General features: G+C 37.1%; 1 protein-coding gene across 1 annotated transcript in view; it reads left to right on the top strand.

The window, feature by feature from the left end:
• The window catches only part of LOC120523552 (1,4-alpha-glucan-branching enzyme-like), a 918,458-nt gene that overhangs the window by 127,282 nt on the left and 770,671 nt on the right, over positions 1-20,505 (top strand). The window contains exon 2 of the mRNA XM_039744954.1: positions 19,937-20,106. Coding sequence (XP_039600888.1) covers positions 19,937-20,106 — 170 coding nt within the window. The remainder of the gene's footprint in view (positions 1-19,936; positions 20,107-20,505) is intronic.

Genomic DNA, 20,505 nt, shown 5'->3' with positions numbered 1-20,505 from the left:
CTCCCAGATACTCAATCAAGGCATGGGCTTGGAGAAGTTCGTGCACGTTCTAAATTGGTGGGGGGATGGAATAGCCGGCTGCTCCTAGCATCTCTTTATCAGCACATTTAGAAGACAAAGGATGCTGGCGGAGAGGTGTGAAGGGATTTAAGAAGCAATTTAAGGTGGGATGGAATTACGAGTTTTTTCGTAGGCTCTGGTAATTCTAGTGTTAAGTCCTTGTTGGTGGATAGACCTTACTGCTACCCTTTTACACATCAAGATTTTTGTATTTTAAATAAGCCCTTTCATTGCTTTCATTTACAATTGTATTATTTTAGGTGCACATATAAATGTAGAAAGCCATGTTCTACATGGAAAGTGAGATTGAGAGGTTAATATAAATAGAACATGTTGCCATTCACATACCTAGAGCAAAAGCAATGAGCTACGATAGTTTGTTAAAGCACAATTTGGTAAGGTGTTTTTGCTGAGCACCTGGGGCCTCATGTATAAACGGTGCATATGCACAGAAATGTTGTGTAAGAACGTTTCCACATTAAAATCGCGATGTATAAAACCTACACTTGGTGTAAAGCCACACACTTTTCCACGGTACCTCATACCTTGTCGTACGCAAGTTCTCCACTCGGTTTTGCAGACTGGTGGCACCCAGCGTCAAAGCAGTGCTACTGTTCCTTTGTGGTTACCCTTTATTTGTTAGAACCACATTCCTGACGCGGCTTTATAAACACACTGAAACTAACTGCATATTGTTTATTAGTGTAATGCATCTGATTGTAATTAACCTGTAACAATATAATGGCCCAGGGAATAGCCATAGTATTCCAAATACCATAACTGCTTTAGCGTTTTAACTCTCACTGCACCTTTTTTTTTTTTTTCCTTCTTTCAGCTGCTCCCGTTAAGGGTTGCCACAGCGGATCATCTTTTTCCATATTACTCTCACTGCACCACTCAGAGTATTTATATCACTGTATCTGAGTGGGGAATCACAGCAGCAGCTGATCGGAAAGGGAATTATCGGTATACAGCATCAAGCCCACTCTGCCTCAGCCATGGCAAAATGTTTCAAAGCCTTTCCTGTACGAACCTTGCGGTTCAGAAGCAGTTTCATCCCAAGAACTATAAACGCACTCAATCAATTGCTCCTTATAGAACTGTTTGTACTTATAAGTACAATCACCCCACTGTAAACGTGCACTACAGTTATAATATTGTACAGATGCGCCACTTTATAAAGCACGTATTTACATATGATGATGATATTTTTAAGATTAAATGCAGCAAATTACGTTGATTATATTATACATACAAGTTTAATTTAAATAATCTGTATTGTTAATATTTAAACATGTGAGGACACTGTGCCGCAGCGCTAGCAAGTTCACGTATTGTTCCTGCCTCACACTGTATATTTGCTGAGGATGGCGTGACACTGGAAGGATAGACGGACAGAATAATTAAACACGTACTATGAAGATATTTCAATGTTCCTTAAAGGTTTTGAAGAATCATCGTTGTAAGCTTACAGATGGTTTAACGTCTATTATAGAGCTGATTGTGTGGCGATTGGGTATTTGGAGAAAGAAAAGTAAGCACAGGAATTGGAGGGTAATATGTTTGAAAGACACAGTACTGCTACAATGATTTCATTGAAGATCGCACACAATCACACACCGTGTTCCCCTGTTTAATAGCATGCTTTAACTCCTCGTCATGAAAAGGTATCACGTATACATCTCAGTATTTTAATTATTCAGAGAGCTGTAATATCACGAATGCAATGGATTCTGTGTCCTGTCGGAGAAAGAGAAAGAACGGAAACACGTAGTGATTCACACATATAGAGCACATTGAAGATCAAATACAAAACAAAGCATTTAACATGCTACTTTAGTTACGATGGGATTTGAGAAACCAGTAAATTAAACAATTTTAAGATGAAGTTTATGTTCTACTTTAATGACAAAATAAACTACGTGATTAAATTGGATATTTTGAGATTGAAGTTAACATTTCATGCTTTTTTCCTACTCTGTGCCTTTTTTTCTCACTGTACCCTAATAAGCTTCCATATGACACTCAGACGGTGGGCTATGTCTCGCCTTTTCACGGCGACTTTGATATGTGGCGACTTCTTTTTTTTTATGTCGGGCACTGTGCGACTTTGTGAACTTGAGCTTGTTTCTCCAACACGCTATGTCACTCGATCAACTTCCTTTTGTTGATTATACCACTGTATAAACCAACAGAGAGTACGTTTTTCTTTGCCTCCACTTGTTATTCGCTGAAATTCTTATTTTCCCTCTTGCTTTTGCCATTGCCTTTTCACAGAACATTGAGCTTAAGGTCTATTTATATTGATTTGCATATTCAAAGAGGCATAAATCTGGGAAGAGACGGGGCGGGACAGAAGGCGCATGCACGTGCATTAGTTTTCACGCTGATCAGGATTTATGGAGCGGAAGAACGCGGAAGTTGGAGTACGCACAGATTCCTGCATCTGGAATTTTCTGTGCATAAGCACATTTCGGCTTTTGTGCTTACGTCATGTTATAGTGCGAATTCTATGCACGGCGTTATACATGAGGCCCCTGGTATCTTGTTTTAGCCTGCCTGTCATATGGCAACATGTAGTCCAATATCTTTTCTTTTTATGGGATCTCCTCCGATTGGGAAGGAAAATCCAAAGTGATCCATGCATGATTATTTAGCAATATTAAAGTCTTTATTATTCCTACCCCCACATCAAAAGAAAACCAATTCATTTTGAAACATGCCTGTTATTATTAAGCCAATATATGCCAGCAGTGTTCCAGCTGTTTTCTTCATTCTTTGGCTCAGAGTCCGAGCTGATCTCGGTAAGAAAGTGCTCCAGTTTTGCACCAATTCCAAAAGTGGTGCTAGTTCATTTCAGGTCATATATATGCATCCCTGTACTTATTAAATAGTCTGAAAACTGTATAATCACAAGTGTTTTTGGGCAGTAAGAATTTGCAGCACATGGAGAAAATGTATGCAAGTAACTCCGTACATGGTTTGCCTGGGTCAGGATTTAAATCCAAATCCCTGGAGCAGTGAGGAAGCAGTGTTAACTTTTGTACCACCGTGCCTGCTAATTAAAGGCCATTTGTATATTTAAAAAAAAAAAAAAAAAAACATTAAACTTTCTGCCATTGGAACTCTGCATCGTTGCTTACAAGATCAAATTATTTTAGACCGCACACCTTAAGGTAGTTGTTAATATTTAAAATTCTGATTTACTTCAGTAGACTTTCTGTGTTATTATTGGGTTATAAAAATGTGGTTTGCATTAACAAGCTGCATACAGTTGTTCATTAAAATATTATGTAGATTCTTGTAATTTGTATTTTATTGCTATTCAATATTTGTGTACAATTGCTTGTTGTTTTTTTATTTTATTATTGTGTATTTAGCTAATACCTTTATGTAAACTGTTAAACAGTTGGAGTACATGCAGGTTAAGGGACTTGCTCAAAATGACAAGGTTAGTTAAAAGTGGGACCTGAACTAGTAGCATTGTGGTTTAGTGTCCGATGCCTTAACCACCACACCATCCTGCCCATAGTATTTTATATAGCTGCTGACACATGTGAGATTGAAGAAAAAAAAAATCAAACAAGTATTGAATTCTAACGTGATCTGCATCAATTTACAAAAGTTATTTTTGTGAATCGTTACTTAAACTAGGATACTTTTAGTTTACTGCTCATGTAGACTTGTGTTTAGGTTACTGTTATTGAAATTAGTTTAACTGATTTTTTTAACAAGAATTGAAAAATATTATAAATAATTAATGCAGTACACATCAGATTTGTTATTGTGCCCTTGGGCTTTTCCTGATGTTCTTTCTTTCTTTCTTGCTTTATGCCTCATGTACAGTAACTGTAAATTCTGTTAAAATGTGAAAATGACCTGAAACTAGTTTTTGAATATTTTTAATCAGTGTATATATGTAAAGTCAATGTGTTGTACAGTAACAGAACTTCTGATGGTAGCTTCAGTCTTTAATTCAACTATAATTGTAATAATGAATGAAAATGGCATTACGACCCTTTACCTTTCAAGGGCAGCTCAATCACCGTCACACACCAGTTTTGTAAGTTTTACTGCAAAAGAACTGTCATTTGCAATTGTGTATAAAGTGCAAAGTATAAATACAATAAGTTTCTTAACGTAAGTAAAGTGCATACTTTGAATGTAAGCATTTATATGTGCCATAAAAATAGTATAATATATAGTTTTTTCCTGCTTTACAGTAAGGCATGATTGATTTATGCTTAATTAGCTCATGCAGCGTTTTTTCAGTCTTGATTTTTGATTATATACAAGAAAAGATTACGTTTGAAATAATTATTTAATAATTCTAGTTTAGTTTGTGTTTAAAACTTATTTGAAATAGGCTGTTCTATAATGTTTAATTATATCAATTACTTGTTTTATAATATGATGATAAAAACCATGAAAATGTGAAATATCAAAAGTCTTAGTTTGAATGATAAAGTGTGCATATGGTTGTATGTATTCCATGTAGGTGGCTGGTCCATCTGTGGCTCTTAATATTGTGCTTCATAAAGTTTGATTAGAATGCTGCTTGCTGAATTAACTGCTTTACTTGTTACTAAACATACTTTTTCTCCCACAAAAACATAAGGTTATTTAATTGCAATACTTTTCATGTCATTGTTATACTTTCAAACAAATTCAGTCCAACATTCTAAGTTATGGTTGTTTGTTTTCTTTGTTAATTACACTAAAACATTTTGTTTAAATCTCAGTACGGTATTAGAAGCTGATTATTATCAGGCCTCAGGCCCAGGGGGTCATTTAGCTGGGCTATCCCCAATACTGTCGGGTATCTCACCAAGTCCCCTCTAACATCTTAGATGATCACTTGTCATTTTGATCTGGAGCGGAGGTTGTCAGGGTTTCTCTTTCACATTTGCATTGATTAATTATGAAATAATTAAGTGCAGTTTACCAATATGCGTGCTGGCTTCTATTTATTGTATTTATTGTCTGCCAGATGTGTAAATCAATAGATGACCTTTCTTCTTGACCATATCTTTAGCTATATCCACATACAAATTCCAATTTTGCTTACTCTTGCACTTCTATTAAAATTAAAGTGCAAGAACTTTTTCAAGACAGATTTCTGAACATTTCCTTGATCTGCTGAGATTGTCCTGACATTTACACAATGTAGTTAAAACTATTTATTTCTTAACTAAACGACTGGGTCATTTTTTACATTGACAATATATCACTTGAAGAGGAAAAAAAATACTATGTAGTGAAATTAACTTTGTGTTCAGCGTTGACATGTTTTTGCATGAACACATTTTTCCTGTTGTATTATTGTGGCATGCTTGTGTGCAGAGAATTGTCAATAAAAAATACTTCAAATTTGAACTGCAGCAACACAAACAAATAATTACATGTAGTACGACAAAAAGTATCAATTGTTTTTTTAATTTTTTTGTTTTTCAGGTTATTGATGTTGTTTAGCTAAACACAGAATAGCTTGAGAAAGAGTTCTTTGCAATAGTATTGTTTTTGAAATCTCAGAGCTTGCATACTAAATGATATTTCTTTGTTTTATGTGGTCCTGCATATTTCTTTAAATTGCTTCTATTTACCATTGATTTTTGTTCTTAGATCATTCTACAGCATGGATGAGGTATTGCTATCTGTCACAATAACAGATACCTCATCAGTCTTGGCATATTAATATTAATCAAGGATGAAGACTTGCTATTTTAGCACGTCATATTCTTGATAGAGCTGATGATAAGGCTGATCAAATTATTTGTAATTTACAGTACCCTTTAATGAAACCAAGGGTCCTAGTCCAAACTGTCAAAAACAAAAAAGCTCATTAATCCAGCAGACTGTACAGTAGGCACTATGCAGTCCAGAAGGTAGCAATTCCTTGGGATCTGCCAAACCCAGATCTGTCCATGATACTGCCAGGTAGTGAAGCATGATTTGCCACTTCAGAGAACATGTTTCCACTGTTCTAGGGTCCAATGGTGGCATGTTTTACTTCACTCCAACCAACTCCTGGCTATTTGCATGGTAATCTTAGGCTAATGTGCAGCTGCTCAGCCATGGAAGCACATTTCATGAAGCCCCAATACACAGTTCTTCTGCTGAAGTTGCTTTTGGAGGCAATTTGGAACTTGTGAGTGATGTAGCAGAATATAGGTAATTTCTACATACTTAAGCACTGTGAGTTTGCGTGGTCTACCACTTTGACTAAATTGTTGTTGCTCCTAGATCCTTCCACATCACAATATTAGCACTTAAAGTTGAGTAGAGCTGAAATTCCATGTATTGACCTATGACAAAGTTGTGATACTGTCATAGAATGCCATTTAAACTCAGAGGGTGTGAGAGGTGTTTGTATTTTTTATTATTTAGCATCTAGTGCTTCTGAGCTTAATTAGCCCATGTGAAAATAAGTAGTTCTGTAGTAAAGAACAGTTCACAGAACAGTAATAGTAATCTCAATAGTTAAATAATAATACTGAAATGTTATAAAGCAGTTAGAGTGCACCATAGCCGTAACATACAATTTCAATTACTGAGAGATAAATGAAGTTTGAGCGGCACACACATCCTCTCAAAAAACAAGTGCTCTTGATGAATCTCCACAATCTGTCCACCATCTTTCACTCCTGCTATCTCAAAAGATTTGCTCTAGCTCAAGCACAGATCTTGTCACAAATATCATTTTTTTGCTTATTATTTGAATTGGTCAATAATTTTTTGTTGGTCATAAAATGAACATTCAGAAATGAGGAAATTGATTTTTGATACTATCAACAGAGAGTCCTTTATTGAGCAGCAAAAAAATATCTTTTGACATGCTTAAATATTTACAAATTCTCAATAATTGCACTCAACATAAACATCTGAAATTGGTGCTATTCAGTCTTTTCTAGTTCTTCTAAAGTAAAAATCATATCAATATTATGTTCAAGTACATTTAGTGAGGGTGTGTGAGTTGTTTTATCCTTTTTAGATATTCATAAATAGCAAATCTAAAAGACAAGAGGTTGTGACATCCTGTGTAGTTCAGGGGTGGTGTTTAGGTTGGGAGGGTCTGGAGAAATAGAACATTGGCTGGTTTGATTTGTGGGATTCCAGCTGTATTAAATGAATACTTGGAGCTCCATGAGATATCCTTACTACCCCACAGAATCTTAGTGCCTGGGTTGGTATGGTGCCAGATTGTAATTTGCATGATAGTTTAGTTTAGCTTTATTTAAGCAAATTTCGTCATGGTGTAAAGTAAGTTTACCCCAAGAGAGTTATAAATCATAATAAATAACATAATAAAATGTTATGGTCAAAGGAATGTGTTATGTTTAACTCTTTCCAAGTAAGTCAGAGAAATGTGGTTTCCTTTGTGTAGGAAGGGTAGAGAGTTTTACATGCCAAGCATGTAAAGTTTGTCAAGACCAAATCTGGAATTGTACTTAGAGGATGCATGAATAGTATATTTTATTGAATTGATTGTTCCTTTTTTAAAGATGTAATTCAGGACACTTTTTTTTTGAGAGGAAGAAATTAAAAAACAGGTGTACTGAATTGGTTTTGGATGTTATAGAGCATGGTTAACAAGATTTTATTAGACTGGTGGATGTAGGGGTAGGAGGAAGTGTTGCTAAATCGACCATGTAACTATTGTTGGAATTCAGTCTTTGGGTTCAGTCTTTGAAAACCACACTAAACAACTTATTTGGTGCAACAGAAAGGGCCACCTGGCAGTTGTGGAATAGGAAGCAACAAAATACTTGGGTGAATGAGGTCTAAACGTGGTAGGAATTACTGCTATTGTGTTCAGTAGTATTATTATTAAATAGACCCAGTATGACTTTGGACAGTCTGTGCCACCGAGTATTGTGAATTATGAGTTTTTTTTGACACTTGAGTTGTTTAAACAGTGCCCCTCATGCAGTACTATTATACTTTGTGGACACATATTCCCTCAGTGTCTGCAGCGTGTCGGGGTAGACAGGGGTGTGGGTGACTACAGAGTGCATTAATCACTATTCATTTCAGGTGATTGAACACTTGTTGCCTAACGGATTGACTAGCCCTGTTTTAGTTGTTAGAAAGTGACTACTATTGATGTATACGTGTAGACACATAAATAACATTTGACACCACTGCTGATATTTAATTAAAGGGCAAGCTTCTGATATGGAGTTTGTCTGAAATTTGATAAGAAAGGAAACTTCCAGTGAAAACAATACTACTTGAGCATACAGTGCATCCGGAAAATACTCACAGCGCATCATTTTTTCCACATTTTGTTATGTTACAGCCTTGTTCCAAAATGGATTAAATTCATTTTTTTCCTCAGAATTCTACACACAACAATCCATAATGACGTGAAAAAAGTTTACTTGAGATTTTTGCAAATTTATTAAAAATAAAAAAACTGAGAAAGCACATGTACATAAGTATTCACAGCTTTTGCCATAAAGCTCAAAATTGAGCTCAGGTGCATCGTGTTTCGCCTGATCATCCTTGAGATGTTTCTGCAGCTTAATTGGAGTCCACCTGTGGTAAATTCAATTGATTGGACATGATTTGGAAAGGCACACACCAGTCTATATAAGGTCCCACAGTTGACAGTTCATGTCAGAGCACAAACCAAGCATGAAGTCAAAGGAATTGTCTGTAGATCTCCGAGACAGGATTGTCACGAGGCACAAATCTGGGGAAGGTTACAGAAAAATGTCTGCTGCTTTGAAGGTCCGAATGATCATAGTGGCTTCCATCATCTGTAAGTGGAAGAAGTTCGAAACCACCAGGACTCTTCCTAGAGCTGGCCGGCCATCTAAACTGAGCAATCAGGGGAGAAGGGCCTTAGTCAGGGAGGTGACCAAGAACCCAATGGTCACTCTGTCAGAGCTCCAGAGGTCCTCTGTGGAGAGAGGAGAACCTTCCAGAAGGACAACCATCTCTGCAGCAATCTACCAAGCAGACCTGTATGATAGAGTGGCCAGACGGAAGCCACTCCTTAGTAAAAGGCACATGGCAGCCCACCTGGAGTTTGCCAAAAGGCACATGAAGGACTCTCAGACCATGAGAAACAAAATTCTCTGGTCTGATGAGACAAAGATTGAACCCTTTGGTGTGAATGCCAGGCATCGCGTTTGGAGGAAACCAGGCACCGCTCATCACCAGGCCAGTACCATCCCTACAGTTAAGCATGGTGGTGGCAACATCATGCTGTGGGGATGTTTTTCAGCAGCAGGAACTGGGAGCCTAGTCAGGATAAAGGGAAAGATGACTGCAGCAATGTACAGAGACATCCTGGATGAAAACCTGCTCCAGAGCGCTCTTGACCTCAGACTGGGGCAACGGTATATCTTTCAGCAGGACAACGATCCTAAGCACACAGCCAAGATATCAAAGGAGTGGCTTCAGGACAATTCTGTGAATGTCCTTAAGTGGCCCAGCCAGACCCCAGACTTGAATCCGATTCAGCATCTCTCGAGAGATCTTAAAATGGCTGTGCACCGATGCTTCCCATCCAACCTGGTGGAGCTTGAGAGGTGTTGTAAAGAGGAATGGGCAAAACTGGCCAAGGATAGGTGTGCTAAGCTTGTGACATCATATTCAAAAAGACTTGAGGCTGTAATTGCTGCCAAAGGTGCATCAATAAAGTATTGAGGAAAGGCTGTGAATACTTAGGTACGTGTGAATTCTCAGTTTTTTTATTTTTAATAAAATTGCAAAAACCTCAAGTAAACCTTTTTCAAGTTGTCATTAAGGGGTGTTGTGTGTAGAATTCTGAGCAAAAAAATGAATTTAATCCATTTTGGAATAAGGCTGTAGCATAAAATGTGGAAAAAGTGATGCGCTGTGAATACTTTCTGGATGCACTGTACCTCTTCATTAAGGGAATTTCAGTTGTCTGGCCCATCCTACCATCAATGTTTTAATTTTGCTCTTTGTGTTAAGACACAAGATTCTGGTGTTACATTTACTGATCCCTGCCTCCCAGTTTAACCTGGACCATATCGACATATTGAACTGCTCCGTACTCTGACAGTGCGTACTGTGATTCAGGATAATCTGACTGGTTTTTGATCTTTTGTATATTTACGATAATTAAATTTTTTATGTTTCACAACTGTAATGGAAATTATGGTGCTCCACAAGTTCTTAATGGAATATGACAAAGTTTTAACATCCTTTTAATTCAGGCCAATTTAGAGTGAATGGAGGCCAGAAGTACAGCTTTAAGCATGGAAAGGATCCAGCCCTTAACAGGTCAGATGCCACCAAATTTGAAGTGGTCATGACACCAACTATTGCTGGTCAGGTACTTAAAAACTGCATTTTGTATTTACTTGGGTTGTCTTTGTCTAATATTTAAATTTGTTTAATGATCTGAAACATTTAATTGTGATAAACATGCCAAAAAAAAAAAAAAAGAAACCAGGAAGGGGGCAAATACTTTTTCACAGCACTGTATATGGTCCTCTCAATTCGGGGCACCATAATGCTATATACAGTTAGGTCCATAAATATTTGGACAGAGACAATTTTTTTTCTAATTTTGGTTCTGTACATTAGCACAATGCATTTTAAATGAAACATCAAGTCCATTGTTATGTATGGAGGAATATTTCGGACAAAATTAAATAAATAAATAAATGCGTAAATAAATAAAAGTACTATGAAATGTGAGCATAAATAAATGTCTCATGAAATGAGAGCCTAAATAAATGTCATGAAATGAGAGCATAAATAAATAAATAAATGTGTCACGAAATATGTTTTTTGTTGCTTATTTATTTCATTTTGTCCGTAACATTCCTGCAAACCGTCATGAAATACGACTTGAAATAAAACTGTCACTTTCACTCGTCTAAGTTGAGAGGATGGGCTCTAACACGCCCACTAGTTACTGATTGGTGAATCGAAGCGCAAGAATTAATTAGAAAAATGCTTACTACTGCCAATGAAATGGATTCTGCCAAATATATTACCTATTTCAGAGAGAGAATTAAAGATTTATCAGAAGAAATTACAATGTTGGCGGCCCTTTTAGACTCCGATATAGATTAAACTATTTTTGAAATTATCGAAGAACAGGTGGAACGGACTCTACCACGCTCCAGTTCAGGTGACCCAGTTCCCTGCTGTAGACGTCCATCCTTTGAAATTCCAGCAGAGTCAATAGAATACTCTACAGCTCTGAGCAGTGGCAAAGTTGTTTGAAAAAGTAGCTGCGAATATGCACCTGACTTTATATTCGTAAAACAAGGGTCAAATACTCGGTTCAAAATATTAGTTGGAGTTGCTTTGGGCATTCCATTTCAAAGTACCTAAACTAATACAGCCGTTGCAGCTTACCGTATATCAAACTGGCTCATTCGCCTTGTGATCGTCTTTTCCAATACAACCATATAGATCTACAATCTGTCGTACTTTTAAACCGCATAACAGAAGGTGTTCTATTGAAGCAACTGAAAGCCGGAACAGTAAAGGCCTGGGAGAGCATTAAAAAGGAGGAAACCCAGCATCTTGTGATGTCCATGAGTTCAAGACTTCAGGCTGTCATTGCCAGCAAAGGGTTTTCAACCAAGTATTAGAAATGAAAATTTTATTTCGTTATTTAATTTTTCCAATTACTTTTGAGCCCTTGAAATAAAGGGATTGTGTTAAAAAATGCTTTAGTTGCCTCACATTTTTATGCAATCTTTTTGTTCAACCCACTGAATTAAAGCTGAAAGTCTGCACTTCAACTGCATCTGAGTTGTTTCATTTAAAACTCATTGTGGTAATGTACAGAACCAAAATTAGAAAAAAGTTGTCTCTGTCCAAATATTTATGGACCTAACTGTATATTAAAGCTGTCATATTTAGACTTTACATTTACATTTTTTTGCATATCCCTTGCATGCAATAACTACTTGAAGTGTGCAATTTCTATACATCACCAGGTGCTGAGTATCGTCTCTGCTGATGCTCTGTCAAGCTGTCTTCAGCTCCTGCTTTTTTCTTGGGCTTGTCCCCTTAAGTTTTTGCTTCATCATATCATACTAGATTGGATTTAAATCAGGTGACTGGCTTGACCATTAAAAAATTTCCATTTTTTTAGCTTTGTAAAACTCCTGTGTTGCCTTAGCAGTCAGTATGTTTGTGATCATTATCATGTTGTAGGATAAAGTGCTGTCCAAGGAGTTCGGAGGCATTTACTGGAACTTGAGACAATCAGATGTGTTTATGCATCTCAGATTTGTTGTTCAACTGCCAACAGCAGTTTCATCATCTATGAGGATACATGTGCCAGTACCTGTGGCATCCATACAGTTGTTCTTGAAAGTTTGTGAACCCTTTAGAATTTTCTATATTTCTGCATAAATCTGACCTAAAACATCATCAGATTTTCACTCCAGTCCTAAAAGTAGATAAAGAGAAACCAGTTAAACAAATGAGACAAAAATATTATACTTGTTCATTTATTTAGGAAAATGATCGAATATTACATATTTGAGAGTGGCAAAAGTATGTGGACCTTTGCTTTCAGTATCTGGTGTGACCCCCTCTTTGCAGCAATAACTGCAACTAAACGTTTCCGGTAACTTTTGATTATTTCTGCACACCGGCTTGGAGGAATTTTAGCCCATTCCTCCGTACAGAACAGCTTCAACTCTGGGATGTTGGTGGGTTTCCTCACATTAACTGCTCACTTCATGTCCTTCCACAACATTTCGATTGGGTTAAAGTCAGGACTTTGACTTGGCCATTCAAAAACATTATCTTTATTGTTCTTTAGGCATTCGTTGGTACAACGACTTGTGTGCTTAGGGTACGCTGTCTTGCTGCATGACCCTCCTTCTTTTGAGATTCAGTTCATAGACAGATGTCCTGATATTTTCCTTTAGAATTCTCTGATATAATTCAGAATTCATTGTTCCATCAATGAAGGCAAGCCATCCTGGCCCAGATGCAGCAAAACAGGCCCAAATCATAATACTACCACCACCATGTTTCACAGATGGGCTAAGGTTCTTATGCTGGAATGCAGTGTTTTCCTTTCTCTAAACATAATGCTTTTCATGTAAACCAAAAAGTTTTATTTTGGTCTGATCTGTCCACAAAACATTCTTCCAGTAGCCTTCTGGTTTGTCCACATGAGCTTTAGCAAACTGCAGACAAGCAGCAATGTTTTTTTTGGAGAGCAGTGGCTTTCTCCTTGCAACTCTGCCATGCACACCATTGTTGTTCAGTATTCTCCTGATGGTGGACACATGAACATTAGCCGATGTGAGAGAGGCCTTCAGTTGCTTAGAAATTACCCTGGGGTCCTTTGTGCCCTCGCCGACTATTACACTCCTTGCTCTTGGAGTGATATTTGTTGGTCGACCACTCCTGGGGAGACAGAACAATGACCACTTATCCATTATCAAGTATGCAGATGACACCATGCTTATAGGTTGTATATTTGGGGAGGATGAAAGCCACTATCTAAATCAAGTGGACTGGATGGTAAACTGGTGCAATAAAAACTCTCTCACTCTGAATGTAAAAAAGACCAAAGAAATTATATTTGATTTTAAGAGACAGAAATTTTATATTCACCTATTGTAGTTCTGGGAGAGGAGGTAGAAATAGTGACTGAATATAAATACTTAGGAACTTACCTAGATAACAATCTTAACTGGAATACAAATACAAAAAAATGATTCTCTAAATGCAACCAGTACTTATTTCTCCTCCATAAATTCAAACTATTTAAAGTAGGCAAGGACCTCATGCTGTCCTTCTATCGCAGTATGATCCAGTCTGAGATCACTTTCAGTTTCATTGCCTGGTTTAATAGTCTGACAAACCAAAACTCAAAAAAGCTCCAGCAGATTACGAAGTATGCTGCTAAAGTTATTGGTGCTGATGTAGATGATTTACGTAGTGTGTGGCAGAGGGCAATGTTAAAGAAACTGGAAATCATCTCAACTGATGACAGACATCCATTACACGTAGAACTAAAGTTCAGTAAATCAGGAAGGATAGTCTCTTTGAAAGCCCACACAAATCGCTCCACAAACTCCTTTCTTCCTAGTGCCAAAAGACTTTTCAATAAGAAATATTGGATATAATTAAGATTTTGATATATATCCTGTAACCTTTTTTTTTTTAAATATGTATTATCTAACTGTTTTACCTTAACCTTTTTTGTTTCTAGTTGTCTGTTTTATCTCATTCTGTCTGTTATTAGATGCAACTGAGAAGGCAAATTTCAGGTTTTCTTGTGTAAACATGACTAAATAAAGAAACTTTAAACCTTATTCCAGTCAGTAGACTGAGGTAATCCAAAGGTTTTACCAATGTCTCTAATGGTTTTATTATTGTGTGTCGGCCTCATAATTGCTTCTTTGACTTTCACTGGTAGATCTGTTATTCTCATTCTGAACAACGGTAACTAAAGATTCCATAGGTAGTCTGTAGGTAGAAGCAAGCCTGGGTATCTTGTGCCTACACAAATGAAGCAATGAAACACACCTCAGTAGTCACAAACACCCTTGACGCCAGTTGTGCCAAACAATATGGTGTCTTGAAATGGGGGGAACATATAGAAAAAGTGTAATTTCTATGTGGTGTGACCAAAATGCATGCAGATACCTCTAAATTAAAGTCTGTAATATGCATGTTAAATCACTTCTGAATTGTTTAATATGCAACTTTAAACTGTTAAAGATGGCACTGTATATTTATTGAATATTAGCTAAATTTGGTATACATTACATTTTATTTTTGAAATTACATTTTTGCTGCTTGTTTTTTCTTTTAAGTTGGGGTTAACTTGCTGCAGCTTAGAGGTATTGTTTCTCTCAACACAATGTAGACCTTCAGCAGCTTTGGCAATTGACACAATCAGCATTATCTTGCTGTGTGTATTTTAGTGATTGCATTTAAAGCAGGTACAGTGTAATGCCTCTTGATATTACAGCATGACCAAGAGTTGTTTCACAGACTTGTAAAAGATCTAAAGGCACTGTCCTATTCTATAATAGTTTTTCTTATACTAATTTGGACAAGGAAGCATGAGAATGTGGCTCCATCCCAACTTTGCCAATGCTGCATTTTAAATTAAAAGTGTACAGCATGAGTGCTGGATTATGCTAATTTTGTATTTGTATTATGTTTGTACAGAGGTTTCTGTTTATTGCTAGCGACCAGATGTGACTGACATGTAGGTGTCACGGAATGGTTTTTTGTCCAGCTCTCATATAATTGTTTAGAGGTAGTTTAAATAAAACAAAGTTAGCATTTTTTTTCTTTCTATGTATTAAAGGATATTGCTGTACTCCATATGCTGTTAGTTGTTACTGTTATTTGTTGAGCTGTGCACCCCGGGGTTATTGTGGTATTTCCATCTACTTACCCTTTACCTGGGGTTAAGTATACTTGTCAGGTTTGTTACTGGTATTGTCTGCTGTCGCACCTTAAGATTATCACACACATACATAGATATACACATACATACAAACCCTAACCACAGTTGTGCCCCATGAATGACACACACACAGCTGGTTAACGTCTAGCACTTTAAACCACACAAGTGCCTTAGGAATAACAAGGCCTGTCACTCTCTCAGCACAAACAACATATGATATTTTAAATATATCTCAGACCTAAATATTACTTGTGGTCTCCAATAATATATTCAAACATACAAAGGCTCCGTATCCTTGACTGTAGGCCATTTATCAGCCAAGAATGCCTTACTTTACGCACGTTTCCCTACTGAGTGGAGCTCAAACCTGCAGCCTTAATAAACCTCACAACATAAAGAGTATGGTGAACCCCTGGCAGCACCAGGTGGTCAAAGAAATCTACCTTATTACTTCAATCACTCTAGACATGAAGACTAAGCATAGAAAGTTAAGAGAAGCGTGGTATTTATTACAGGAATAATACCAGTAGAGAAAAGCATAAAAGAAAATGTGGATAGCAAAGTCTGAAGATATGTATAGTCTTTAGAAAAAGCTACAAACATTTTAAAGATATCAAGAATTATTGTCACATGGTGCGTTGATCTAGTACTCGTAGTTGTTCATTAGATGATTTTGCTGAATATCAGATGGAAATGGCGCATGTTGCTGGCACCCTTTTCTGACTTCGTTCTGTTCTTCTCTTCTTCTGATGTCGCTCTTCAGACATTATTTATTTATTATAAAATTCTACCGGGGCTTCGCAACACGTGATTGTTAGATATTCTGATAGGCTGGCTGTGAATATGATGAATGAATTCACTCATCCGTTTTCCCAAACAATAAAACATTTTGGTGTTGCTTAGTACCTATCAGCATGTCTTCCTTTCCCAGGCAATAAACCCATTTAGAAATTTGTTGTCCCAGATGGCCATCCTTTCTCAGATTATAAAGTAATTGATAGCCTGAGGCATGATCATGTCTTCCTCTTTTTGTCTGAACAGCTGTTTTAAAAGTGAGTTACAACTGGGAAGAGGCTATGCTTTGATGTGTCCTGTGTTTAAGTTCATCTAGTGTTGTCTTGAGCAAAATATACTCAGCAAAAAAAGAAACGTCCCTTTTTCAGGACTGTGTATTTCAACAATAATGTTTTAAAAATCCAAATAACTTTACAGATCGTCATTGTAAAGGGTTTGAACAATGTTTTCCATGCATGTTCAATTAACCATAATCAATTAATTAACATGCACCTGTGGAATGGTCTTTAACCCCTTAACATGCACACGTACCGGTCCCGGTACATAACGACGATTTTACGACGTCACAATCATATCACAGCCATGTGTGCATGCCCCTCTGTCATGCACCTCGACATACTACACATCAAATGATAATTCAGAGTCTCGTCTTTCCGATGATATAAACCATTTTGACACACAACAACCACAGCACTGACACTAAATCCTTTTTTACAGAGAAGTAAATACTTTTTAAGAGTTGACTTTTCCTACCTTTGACTACCTTTGAAGGCTCTCTGCAAGTTAAACATCAATATTTCCTAGCAATATCGATCTCATTCTGTCCGTAAGGCTCCAGGGAATATAATATAGTAAAATGATTAGGTCCAAAACACACGATAGATCCTCAAAGGGACAAAAACTCCAGAAAACTTTTTTTAACTCAAGACTAGCTCCGACTTTTTTTTTCATCTCTATTGGTCATATCAGACGTAATTTGTTTCTGTCGGCAATAACCATGCTAAAGCATGTTACACGGAAGTGTTAGCTTCTGATTGACACCTAAGTTGGCCAATTACGATGGGTCTGGGGGGTGACTGGCACCTCGTATAGCCAACGAGTGTCACAGACAGCTGAATGATGATGCACAACTCCAAACCCTGGTAGAATCTACCAGTTTGATTGGACGCTGTGAGTGTCACTCCAAACTTACAGCCAATGAGCAGCTGAGCATGTCGATATGTAACTTGCCATACCAACTTGTAAACAAAACCGATCGGAGCTGTGCGAAGCTGGCATTTGTGCCAGTCTGCAGACTTGGTGCGTGGTTATTTATTGTGATTTCACCTAGTTTTTTCGCATTTTAAATATGGAAATAGTACAGATAAACGTAAATACACTCTCGATTAAATAATAGATGCATGTACGCGGCGTGAAAGTGATCAATCGGACCAGGTGACGTCTAATGGCAGAGAGCGGCATGTGACACGCCCTTGTGCTTTCTGCCTGCTAATGATTGCTACAATCAGTGGCACGTGGAAAAACGCTGAGCTGTATTGTAACAGTTTGTAACAAAATGTATATAGTTTGTGTGCATTTTATTAAAAAAAAAGTAAAAAATAAAATATATATATATATTTAGCCCATAAGACTTGTTTTGACTATTTTTATATTGAAATGTGTATTTTTATTGTTTTTATTATGGAATATGAATTTCCATAACTAATAGAGTGACACTGTGTGTAGATATAGATTCCTTTAGGTGTAAGCTTTCAGTAGAGCCCTCATTGATATCTGTGGGTTGAAGCATTCAAAAGTTATTACACTTTTTACATATGTTCCAAAATGTGGATAATGGATAAACCATAGGTCCCTCTAAAAAGCACCTGGACATGCCCACATAAAAACTGGTGTAAAAATGTCATTTTTACAGGTATTCTTTTCAAATTTGAAATGTGAGTAGTCAACAAGTTATTCTGTTGGTACATAGTGTGTTTCTGTCCCCACCTACCTACTGCAGCTATAGAGGCCTTGATTTTCACAAAAAAACTTAGGCGAGATCAAAAAAATTCATTTTTTCTGTGAGTTCTAATGTGCATAACTTTTAATCAGTCACACCTACAGAGTAAGGGTTATACTAGAGAATGTTACCTTTACAGAGAGACCAAACATGTGTTTATACTCCAGATAGTTCAATAACAGCAATGATTCTAATTTGGAGAGGTCAAATGACAAGCGATTTAGCAAAAATGACCCCGCTTGATAATTAAGACCTTAACAGCTTACAGAAAGTTGGCATTTAAGGTCACAGTTCTAAAAACGCAGGACACTAAAGAGACTTGTCTACCGACTGTGAAAAACACCCAAAGAAAGATGCCCAGAGCCCCTGCTCATCTGCCTGAACGTGCATTAGGCATGCTGCAGGGAGGCATGAGGACTGCTGATGTGGCTAGGGCAATAAATTGCCATGTCCGCACTGTGAGACGCCTAAGACAGCGCTACAGGGAGACAGGAAGGACAGCTGGTTATCCTCGCAGTGGAAGACCCCGGATCTCAATCCCATTGAGCACGTCTGGGACCTGTTGGATCGCAGGGTGAGGGCTAGGGCCATTCCCCCCAGAAATGTCCAGGAACTTGCAGGTGCCTTGGTGGAAGAGTGGGGTAACATCTCGCAGCAAGAACTGACAAATCTGGTCCAGTCCATGAGGAGGAGATGCACTGCAGTACTTCAAGAAGCTGGTGGCCACACCAGATACTGACTGGTACTTTTGATTTTAAGCCTCCCTTCATTCAGGGACACATTGTGAAACATTTTTAGTTTATGTCTTATGGTGTTGACTCTTTTACTGTTCATACAAATATTTACACATTAGGTTTACTGAAAGTAAAAACAGTTGAAAGTCTGAGGACGTTTCTTTTTTTGCTGAGTATATAATGAAAATATAGACCAAAATTTACAGATTTTTACCCCACAACAACTCCCTTTGTCTTGTCATTTATTAACACACCTGTTAGTCCCACACTCCCAGTGGTGTTATAAATGCCCATGATGCTCGCTCAAAGCACCTATGTCTCGTAATGAACATGTGTCTCATGTATGTACCACATTATCTCTTGTTTTGGTCATATCCAAAATGTATCTTTAAGATATATGAACCCCTGTGTCTGGCTAGTTGTGGTATGCAGCAATCTGAATCTCTCTTGTCTACGTGCATCTCTTATCACGATCCAACCATGGAAACCACTTACCTTGTAAGTGTCTTATATCTTAAAGCTGTATTGTTTACTCTGTGCTGTCTGCTATGTATTGCTTTGTACATCATTACTTCTTATTTATTGTCTTTGATTGTACACCTGTAAAAACCTGTGTTTCCTTTGTTTATATTCAGTTTACAATAAGGTAATTTCAGTGAAATTCTTCAAGAAAGCTCACCTTTGTTATTTTTATGTGGATGTGTCAAGTTGTTTAAACTCTCTTTGACTGTGGTGCACAGAGTAGGCAGAAAAGAGACCAAAATGTTAAGGTTTTATATTTGACACTTGAGCAAAATGAAGATTGGTAACAAGCTCATCTAATATTTCATTTTTAAACAGCAATGCATAATGTACATGTGATATTTTATAGAGGTTAATATAATAAATGCAATTAGCAGAATTAAACCATTAATTTGATACTGATTAACATAACTTTTTTTTCTCTCATTAAAGGTATGCTTACTTCCAGAAAATGCTTTATAGTATTGATGAGACAGAAGGTGGATTTGATAAGTTCACTTTTGCCTATCAGTCTTTTGGAGTAAATAGACGTCAGGATGGTGGTCTTTATTTTAAAGAATGGGCCCCAGGGGCAGAAGCTGTGTTTCTCACTGGAGATTTCAGTAAGTAGCACAAATCTTACATATTCTATCCTACCACTTTGGATTTTTAATTCAAGTGCATAAAATCATAGTCACCTAGGCAACATTTCAACAGTTCAACTCTCTAACCTATATAATGAACTTCATCCTTAAGGAAAAGTACATTATTTTGAATGATTTATTGCATGAAACATACAGATGGCATGTTGTTTTGCTTCCCTTTTGTACCTGCATTTGACTCTACCCTAGTAAGAAATTCCCTATTCAGGTTTTTATTATTAAAAGGAACCTCTAGCAGGTGGTCATATACTGTAGTTAATTTTAGAGCTGACACATTCTTCTTGTGCTGTAAAACATAAAGCACTTACTTCTCTCAGATAACCTTTTTAAACCTGTGTTCCTCTCTAAAATATAATGTCC

Source organism: Polypterus senegalus, chromosome 2 (assembly GCF_016835505.1).
Source record: "Polypterus senegalus isolate Bchr_013 chromosome 2, ASM1683550v1, whole genome shotgun sequence".
NCBI classification, from domain to species: domain Eukaryota; kingdom Metazoa; phylum Chordata; class Cladistia; order Polypteriformes; family Polypteridae; genus Polypterus; species Polypterus senegalus.
Note: the sequence above shows the minus strand (reverse complement) of the source record. Positions and strands in the feature narration are given on the sequence as shown.